The sequence below is a fragment of the Adiantum capillus-veneris genome, chromosome 12 (genome assembly GCF_014529385.1).
Source record: "Adiantum capillus-veneris isolate H3 chromosome 12, ASM1452938v2, whole genome shotgun sequence".
Classification (NCBI taxonomy): domain Eukaryota; kingdom Viridiplantae; phylum Streptophyta; class Polypodiopsida; order Polypodiales; family Pteridaceae; genus Adiantum; species Adiantum capillus-veneris.
The window spans coordinates 93,485,001-93,495,819 of NC_140942.1; the positions used below are offsets into that span (position 1 = coordinate 93,485,001).

The window sequence follows — 10,819 nt, forward strand, 5'->3', positions numbered from 1 at the left end:
TCTCAATTTAGAGTATGTATTGTGTTCACTTCTTCATCTTTGGGTTATGAAACATACAAAATTGTTTGATCCTTTTGGCTATTCTCTTTTTCACTATTGGACCGACCATTACAACTCCACTCAAGCGTTTATTGTCCACGGCGTGTCATAGTGTGTCATCAAAACGTAGAGCCATTCTCTAACATACGCAATTGACCTAAGACTAGGCAACCCTTAGCCACAATGAAGTTAATGCCAATCATGTGGCCACATATTTCCCCCCCTTTTTCTAATTCCCACACACATGTTGGAAAATGATCAAGGGTGAGTGTCATTTTGAAAGACATGATCAAAATCGAGGCGGGTCCAAACGAAGCGGCAACAGCCCGCTCACGTCTCACTTGTCTCCAGCGTGAGGAACGGAGACAGCAACTAATGAAAGCATGATAAATAGATCTCCATCCAATTGTTGCTAGCATAGTGGTTCAACTGTGAAGTCTCTCCTGAGGTCTGTGATCAAGTCACCCGGCCCGCGATTGGCGCTGAAAAGTGTCGAACAACACTACTTTTTCAATGGGTTCGGAAACACATGCTTTAATTTTAGCCCAATTGATTTATGATTGCGTGGACGCTTTGTGTCATAGTTTTGCGAAATCAACGTGTCAGAACAAATAGTGGGCGATCCTCCCAGTGTGAATCCAACCTTAATCGCACCTTTTCGAATCATGATGGTCACTGAGGGTGTGAAGCCTTGCGATGGTGAAAGAATACGACGATGGGTCGCAGCAGAATCTGTAATGTCAACCGTGACGGCGATGATCGGAAGACGATGGCGGATTCGCGGCCGCCCCAAGAAAATGCAACAGGAAAACAAGGCGGAAACCCTTCTCCCGCAGAAAGCTCATCGTCATCATCAACATATGATTTCTCCTATTCAGATGAAGAAGATGATGATGGTAATGTGGGCAACCGCGACTGCGACCGCGACCGCGACCGGCATGAAGAAGATGATGATGGTAATGTGGGCAACCGCGACCGCGACAGCTATGGAGAAGAAGAAGACGAAGATGGTGATGTGGGCGACGACGACAACTCTGGAGAAGACGAAGGAGAAGAAAAAGAAAAAGAAGAAGAAGGCTTATTATTATCATCTTCTTCTTCATCATCATCATCATCTTCTTCATCGCATAGAGGAGAAGCAGGAAAACCAGCAGAAGGAAGCACAGCAGCACCATCACCATCACCATCTTTGTTAGCAAATCGAGGACAAGTAGCAGCACCAGCAAAGGAAGCAGAAGGCAAAAAACCACGCAAGACGGCCTTTGGTAATCCGATCCTATGGGATGATGACACTAGCCGTGTGCTCATCAGGGAGTTCACCCGCATCGCCTGTGTACATGGGAAGGTTTCTTCAGCGAATTGGCAGGACATTGCCGATGCAGTCAACAGAAGCCAATCCAACCAAACCTTACCTCCTAAGGCTGGAATCCAAGCCAAAAACCGGATGGACTCTCTTAAGGGGCAATACAAACAACAATGCAAGAAAAACGTTTCAAACTGGGAATTCTTCGACGATATGATGCGTGCTATGGATGCAGTGCGAGAGGGACAGCAGGCTGCAAATGCTGACCTTAACCCTGGCAAGAAAGTGCAACGTAGAAATGTTGATGGCGATGCCACAGCAATTGCTCGAGGTACTGCGGAGGGTAAGGGCAAAGCGCCCATGAGAGAATCTGCATTGGTGTCTACTGATGGTAAGGGGAAATTGCCTGCATTTTCCAATGTGGCTTCTCATGGTAAGGGAAATTTGCTGTGTATGGGAGTCGATGAATTGATGAATTTAGATGATAATACTGCTCATGATAAGAGGAAATCACCTCCTCCGAGAGTCGATAAGTCGAAGAAGAATCCGTATGGCACTAATGTCGATAGTGTAGGGTTGCCGATTGATCAGGCTAGGCATCATCACTCTCAAGGGGAATCTTCACGCAAGCGCAAGTCAGAGGACGATGTGGTTGAGGCCCTGAACAAGTTTTTAGATGTTTATACAGAAGTAGAGGCCAAAAAGTCAGTATTCAAGCGAGAAATTTTGAACGAACTTAGTGACTTCAAGTATGAATTCCTCAAATTATTGGCCAGGAAACATAGAGACTAGAGCAAACAATGGCATTATTTGGAAGCTGTCATGGCTCTCAGGGTGCCTCATGAGGGAGGGATGACTACTTTGTTCCGGCATGAATTAGAGCAAGCTCTTGCTGACAGCTCTATTGCCTTGGTTTTCTCTGGCAGAAAGTGATGGTGCTTTGCAACATTCTCGAATCCCCAGGGCATTCACTAAAGGTTACCATATGGTGGCTAGTATAATAGGGGGTGTTTTGTGCGGCTAAAAGGACAGATTTTATAAAGGAGGGAACCGTATATAGGTGTATATATGGCAATTTTGGTGCACGCAGGTGACATCTTCCTAGTACTAGTGAACGAAGTGCTTCGAAGCGTCGAAACTTTACACAAACTGGTTTTAAGGTTGTAGAATTACAACCCTAGAAAGTATGTTATCATGGGCCTCAGGTGCTAGGAACGAACAGAGAGGGCCAAGACCGTAGTAGCCTAGTTCTTTTCGGTATGTGCAACCCTTTGTAAGACACCTTTAGTGACTTTTTTTTTAAAAACATCACACAAAAAAGGATTGATTGAGCTGGCTATTCTATTTATATTTCATAAAATGCTGTTTTTGGTATTCTTGAAGGGTTTCAATTGTGCTTAGGCTCTTGGTATTCTAATTTTTAGCGTTTACTGCTTATAATCTGCTCTCTCTTGTTGTAACATGGGTGAGTTAGTGTCTCTTGTTTTTGTTTATGATTTCATGGTACCTTTATCTTAATCCCATTCCATGGCAAGGTTCATGATTCTTGAAAATTACTGATAACATCTGTAGAGAGAAATAAAGATGAATTAACAAATGAGCTAAGATTGTCGTTATCGGGCCTATAATCTTCTTAAATGGATTTTTCAAACTAGAATTTAGGAAACAAGCACTTTGATCAATAATGTTTCATTACGCGTGCACAACTGTCGTTAAATTTAACATCACAAAAGCAAAGATCCCATGCGCGCACACACACTTACACCCCTTGCATGCAGAGATCAAAGAGCACTAGAAGCTACAAGCAAAGCCTTGCATATTTTGAACAGTACTCTGCAACAAATATCAATTAAAGATGTGCAAGCTAGAAGATGTAGCACAAGAAGTTTTAGAAAAATTCTCACAATAATTCCCACTGCATTGTGGCTTACCTCAACATCATGAGTTTGTGCACGAGGGAGGCACTGCATACCTAGCTCGGTACGATTGGGGGTAGGGGACCGTCGGGCCGGTGGTCCCCTGCCCCCAATCGTACCTAGCTAGGTATGCTGTGCCTCTTGAGCAGAAGCTCATGATGTTATGCATGGTTTGAAAAACACCAAAAAAGACTCCGTTTTCCTACATGAGAATATTTCTAAATCTTCTTGTGTATTATATAGGACAATAAAGAGCGATTTCTATCTTTGTCCTTCTCTATAATTGGTTAAGTTGAATACTACTACTAACTACTCTTCATAAAAATAAAGGATAGACAACAATTTGTGACACTTTTGTCACTTTTAATACTAACGCTATTGTGCTTACATAACTTTGATGAGAAGAAAGAATTTATTATAGACTACCTATTTCTTGTTGTGGAGCTACCAATTAGATGAAATTCAAACTTGATTCAAGCATTTCTAAAATGGAGTATGCATCAAGCCACAAATGTTAGAGGGGTATTTTGCCACCCGTCGATGCCAAATTCACACCCTCTTTTTCCTTTTGCTTTTCCAAGTGAGGTATCTTGGTTGATTCCCCTTAATGAGACATGGGTGTCTTGCAATTTGCAAGTAGCCCAAATCAAACCATCCTTTGAAAGCTTAATAGAAACCATGCTTTTGAAACTTAAAGCACTATATTTTGACCACAATATAATTCTCAAAGTTATGTCTAGGTGTTGTTCCAAGAGGAGGGGAAAAAAGCAAAGATTTTTTGCAAGCATTGAAAACAAACAAGAAATGATTAAAATGATCTCTACCATTTTTTGCTTCAACATGAACAAAGTCATGCATGCATGAAAAAATTGTATATAAGTGAATAAGCCATGAAGTAATTCCTTAATACATTTTAGGAAATAAGTCTCACGCGCAATGGAAGGCTTTGCACGCAACTAGTTTTAGTAGATGGCATGTAAAGTAATGGTAAAGATAAATAGTTTTGCTAAAACTAAAGGTAGGGAATCTCAATAAATAAGTGAGCTACTTAATATGCAAGTTGAATATATGTGTGTGAGGACTTTTTGCATGAGCAGTGGTGGCTTCACAAAAAGATTTAGAAATATGCTCATGTAGGAGAACGGAGTCTTTTTCGGTGTTTTTCATACCATGCATAACATCATGAGCTTCTGCTCGAGAGGCAGCACATACCTAGCTAGGTACGATTGGGGAAAGGGGACAACCGGCCCATCCACCGGGCCGGTGGTCCCCTGCCCCCAATCGTACCTAGCTAGGTACGCGGTGCCTCCCTCATAGAAACTCACGATGTTGAGGTAAGTCACAATGTGGGAATTATTGTGAGAATTTCTCTAAAGCTTCTTGTGCTTTTGACGAGAGAAGCAAGAAGAAGGGCCCGCAAAGAAAAAATAGCAAGAGTGTATGTACAAAAGGGGGGAATGCTTGGGTTTTTGGTTGAGGGACATACTAAGGAATTTAATGGGGGATTTGAAGTTTGATTCAGGATGTATCTCTCCCATTTTCACTCCCAAATGAGGATTGATTTCCATGTGTTCAAAGATCTCTCTTCCTACATGCATAGACGTTGTTTTTGTGTAGTCTCCTTGCTATAAAGAAAGAGAGTCCTCTCTTTATTTTTTATATATGGTTCTTGATGAGGCATGATGAGGTTTTTTTCCATAAGCTTTGATAGTTTTGTTATGGTTAGTATTTTCAATGTTTCTGAAGAGTGTACAATAGAGTTGTTGATTACATGTACAAAGGTGTAATTGTTGTCTCTTCTTGAGGTTGCAATCAATGGTTTTCTGCATTCAAATTTTGGTCTTTTTGGATTGAAAGTCAATTTTTAGTGAAGAGAAATTAAGCTTTGGTTTCGGATTGACTTCCTCTTTTTGGTGTTTTCACATTGATAGTGTTGTCAGATGTAGAAAGGGCAATCACTTATAAATATCACAATGTGCAATACAATATTTTGCACTTGCAATATTTTTCGAAGAAAAGATAATAATTTTTCAAATTTGTCGTACATTTCTTACATGCATTGGGCTTATAGACTATAGGGAAAAATTTCTCAATTGTCAATATTCTGTAGCTTAAATTGAGCTCGAAAAATACTGCATTTGTCGTCTAGAAATTCTACGACAGGAACAAGCATCGTGAGGATAAAGATAGATAATAAGTTCTTCTTGAGCCAAGGCATATACAATGCATCATCAAGTATGAGAGAGCTTCCACTTCTAGACGTAAGCATAAGTTTGCCAATTCTCTTGTTTTTTTTTTTAAAGGGGCATGTTTGATAGATAAGATAGTAGTTCCATCGTGGAGTTCCTCAACAGGAGTGAACATATTATGATGAGACATAATGTTCTATAAGGTAGCATTGCCAAAGTACCATATACATGGGTGAGGAGTGTCAAATTTCAAGATGAATCTTCTATATAAGGTGCAACTATGGCAATAACTATATGTTATGGGGTAGGGAAAGGTCGTCAACGACCTTTCCCCGTAATCCATGCGACTCGTGGTGACCGGCGGAGGCCGGGAGCCACGGGGAGCATGGATTGCGGGGAAAGGTCAGTCAACGACCTTTCCCGGCCGTCAAGGGTCGCTGGGAGGGGGTCCGTGAGGTATTCAAAACTGGCAAATGGCAGCTACGTCGTCAGGTGACAGTCCTCTACATGAAGGGGCGGCAGTCCTGTGTAGGACTCGTGTTACAGTGCTTGCAGGTCTGCAGGTCCAGTGCAAGAGCTCCATGGCCTCTGCATATTTCGGATGCTGAGTTGTCGAACTGTCTGCACATTCCGGCTGCTCACGTGGCTGCCTATGGTTGCTCGATAAAGCTCCAAGATTCTGGGTGCTGATGTGCCAACCGCTTGTGTCTTTCCTGCTGCTGACGGGTCGTTTTGGTACGACGTCATCCAATTTTCCTGCTCCATGCTGAGTTGGCGAAGATCTAAAGGCCAAGCCCCAGATTACGGATGATAATGGAGCCAGGATGGAGGGTTACGATCTGCTGCCCCCCGACCAGCGACCTTGACGAATATGTAATTTGAATAATGGTTTGCTTCATTTTATCTTATGTGTGCCGGTTATCTCAATGTTATCATGGCAATATTGATTTTGCTTCTACTTTGACAAAAATAGTCCACATAATATTGGATGTCAACTAATGATTATTCATATTCTAATGGTTTTCTCTTTTACCATGGTAAATTGTGTGTGATTTCATCTTCTTGACTAGTTTTATAAGAGCTGTATATGCCACCATATTTGTGTCACAAGGGCATTTCAACATGTTGGGGTAAGCCGTTTAGCTTACACTTGCCAACCCTTAAAGCTAAGCATATCAACCATGCACTATTATGTACATGTATGCATCTTGCTACATAGGATTCCCTAATTATATGCTTCTTTATAGTCACATAGCAATTCACTATAGCCACATGATATTTGACCCTTCTTTCCCATGTGATGGAAATCACTTTCTAGCAATAAATGCCACCTTTCCACTCTAAGCCTATATAAAACCATATTGCTTAGCTTGTATTTGGCTCTTTTCATCTTAATCAATCAAGCAACTCTATTTTCATTGAGTGCTCTCTCTCTAATTTGTTTTCTCCTTATTATAATAAAACTCTCACTACCATGAATGCAACTAATCATTTTTTGTCTTAATCAATCCTTACAAGTGGTATCAGAGCTTGTAAGTAATTAGTATCTCCTAATATGTTAATTAGATCCCTTAGCTAGATTTAGTTCTCTCTCCCTAAGCACTAAATCGCTTCATATTTATTTTAGGATTAAATTAGTATAACTCAATTCTAATCATCTCCATCATTGGTTTTGGGCAAGTCTACACGGCCACTACCCTCACAGATGATTACCAATAATTGAATTGAGTGCTAGTTGTGTGTTTTTCTCTTCTTTTACTTGTCGTTTGACTTGCTTTACACACACACACACACACACACGTGCATGTGAAGCCCTCATCAAGAGTTTTTGGATGATTGTACTCATGCTTTGTTTAAGGCAAGCACCAAGCAATGGCGCCTTGATTAATCTTGCATGATTTTATGCAAATTAATCAAGTGTGTGTATGTGTGTGTGTGTGTGCACGCGTGCACCATTTGAAGTGTGTGTGCCATTTCAAGACGTGAGTGTGTGTGTGTGTGTGTGGGTATACCCTTTTGAAAGGGGTGTTAAAGTCAAGGAGCCATCAAAGGCCATGTGGGATGAAATGCCTAAAGGACTCTCTTGGTCCAGATTCACCAGAGTCAAACCTCCTTATATAGCCCTTGGCCCTCGAATCCCCTATTCCACACTAGCAGTCGGCCACCTGGCCCAGGTCCGTGACCCCCCCCCCCCCCCCCCCGGGTATGCCCTTGGCATGACATTACTCCCGCCTTGGAGAAGTGTTTTCATCCTCGAAAACAAAAGTGGGAAACTTCTTCTTAAGAACACTAATGTTTTCTCAAGTGGCGTCTTCTTTAGGTAGATCTTTCCACTTGACTAAAGCTTGACGATGTACATGATGACGCATACGTAAATAATGATAGTCGAGGATTCACTTAGGTTTATGCGGTGGGATAGGAGGTTCAACGAAATCAACCAAAATTTGTTGGTCGACAACATTGTCATCCCCATACAAGCGTTTACGTAAATGGCTTACATGAAATACCGGATGCACACGAGAGTGTGCTGGTAACGAAAGTTTGTAGGCACAATCACCTTCCACTTGACTAAAGCTTGACGATGTACATGATGACGCATACGTAAATAATGATAGTCGAGGATTCACTTAGGTTTATGCGGTGGGATAGGAGGTTCAACGAAATCAACCAAAATCTGTTGGTCGACAACATTGTCGTCCCCATACAAGCGTTTACGTAGATGGCTTACATGAAAAACCGGATGCACACGAGAGTGTGCTGGTAACGAAAGTTTGTAGGCACAATCACCAAATCTCTTGAATATCTTGAAAGGCCCACAATATTGTGGAGATAATTTAGGTGTTGGCCAAGTCTTCAGACTTTCTGAATGCTCTCGCACACACAAAAATACATATTTCCCTTTTTGAAGGTAGCTTGCCGACGTTCTTTATCAGTGTGCTTTTTATACCGATCCTATGCTTGTTGGACATTCTGACGAGCGACTTTTAGCATATCCACATGATCTTGGAGTTTTTTGGTTTCCAACCCCACCATAATTGGTGACCTAGGTTGAAAACCGTACATTAGCATAAAAGGACTAAATCCAATTGTGACATGCTTAGAATTGTTGTAAGCAAACTCAAGAAGAGGGAGATACTCTTCCCAGTCTGCTTGTTTCTTTTGCTAATGTATGCTTGTAGCATATCCTCTAGCAATTGGTTAACTCGTTCAGATTTGATCATTGTTTTGGATGATCCGTTGTACTGAGGTTGAGTTGTGTACCCAATCGTTTAAACACAACCCTCCAAAAATGACTGTTAAACATGGGATCACGATCACTCACAATGTTATTTGTCAATTCATACAACTTGTACAGATTGTCCACAAATAACTTAGCTAATTCTGGAGTCTTTATTGTTGACTTGGTTGGAACAAACTTGCATAGTTTAGTCAACCGGTCTACGACCACCCATACCGATTCATAACCTCGTACAGTAAATGATAAGTGACCCACGATAAAATCCATAGAGATAATTTCCCATTTACCATAGTCAACTGATCTACGACCACCCCTACCGAGTCATAACCTTGTACAGTGGTTGGTAAACCCACGATGAAATCCATAGAGATAATTTTCCATTTACCACAGGGAATCTCCAAAGGATGTAAGAGTCCTACTACCTTCAGGGGCTTTGCTTTGTTAACTTGACATTTTTGGCAATGCAAGACATAGTCTTGAACAAATCCATGTAAACCTGGCCAGTAAAACTGATCTCTTACGAGAGCATAAGTCTAATGCTTGGACGCCCCGCACTTGGACTATTGTGACATTCATAAAGAATTTGGTGCCGAATGTCCGCGTCTGTCGGTACACAAAATCTCTCCTTGCAGAGTAGGTACCCACCATCGATGGAAAATTTCTTCCATCACTATAGTTCATCACTCGATGGAGGAGAACTATGTGTGAAGGTTAACGAAACACTGTCAGCATTGGAGTAAGAAGGATCCCTCATTTGCACATGGCTCCACACTTTGGAGTATGTGTCATCATGCTCATATTTTCCCTTCAAAGAATCCAAAAACTCACTTCGAAGTTTCGTGAACAAAAGAGAGTTGATCTCAGGCATACGACTAAGAGCATCAGCCACCACATTGCATCGTCCTTTACAATATTGGAGCTTTGCATCATACTCCTAAAGAATCTCAACCCACCTGGCCTTTCAACCCTTCAAGTCAGTTTGTTGCGTAAACCATTTTATGCTTTCATGGGGTCAAATACAATCTCAAACCGAGCTCCACACAAATAATGTCACCATGTCTTCAAAGAAAACACTATTGCGTAGAGTTTGCGTTCATAAATCAAATAATTCTAATGCACTGAATCAAGCTTCTTGCTTTTAAATGCAATTGGCCTTCCCTCCTCTAGAAAGACTGCTCCAATAGCACGGTTACTGGCTTCCGATTCCAAAACGAATGTCTTTAAAGAATCCACAATATCTAGAATAAAAGCTGTAGCTAATGCATCATTGAGCATATCAAAACTTTGATGTTGAGCAACACCCCACGGAAAGGTTTTTCCTTTGCATTTCAATTGGTCTGTCATTGGCACCTACAAATCCCAAGAAAATATGTAACTCTTTAAGATTTTTGGGAGAAGGCCACCTCCAAATTGCATCCACTTTGGATGGATCCATGTGCAGCCCATGAGATGAGATAACATGCCCTAATTATGGAATTTCCTTCTTGAGAAAATCACACTTTGACTCTTTGGCATATAACTTGTTTGCTCTTAGCAATTAAAACACATGCCTCAGATGTTGCAAGTGCTCTTCCTTAAAATCACTATATACAAGAATGTTACTAGAGAAATGATAACAAACTCTCCCAAGTATGGTCTCAGGACACTATCCATGAGTGTCATGAAAGTTGCGGGCAGATTGGTTAACCCAAAAGGCATAACAAAAAACTCGTAATGTCCAAACCTTGGTTGGAATGCAATTTTGGGTATATCAGCAAGTCTCAATGATCTCTTGACCGCAAGTCTATCTTTGTAAAAATACGAGCATGAGTGAGCTTGTTGAACATGTCATCCACTTGTCGTAATGGGTACTTGTTCTTAACAGTGATCACATTTTAACCACGGTAGTCTACACACATGCACATACTACCATCCTTTTTCTTCACCAATAGGATAGATGAAGCCCATGGTGAAGAACTTGATTGAATAAACCCTCTATTGAGATAGTCAGTAAGCTAACGCTCCACCTTAGCAGCCTCAGAATGACTCATTCTATAGGATGGTTTACTGGCTACAACCACATCTATGCCATGTTTCACAGATCGTGTTGGCGGTAATCTTGATGGTAAATCATTAGAAAAAACATCTTGAAATT

General features: G+C 41.2%; 1 protein-coding gene across 1 annotated transcript; it reads left to right on the forward strand.

Moving 5' to 3' along the window:
* The first annotated feature begins 747 nt into the window (after positions 1–747).
* On the forward strand, positions 748–2,665 carry LOC147446144 (uncharacterized). The gene has a single exon (XM_086526177.1). The coding sequence runs from the start codon at positions 755–757 to the stop codon at positions 2,132–2,134; it is 1,380 nt and encodes a 459-aa protein (XP_086382303.1). The 5' UTR covers positions 748–754; the 3' UTR covers positions 2,135–2,665.
* Positions 2,666–10,819: the final 8,154 nt, after the last annotated feature.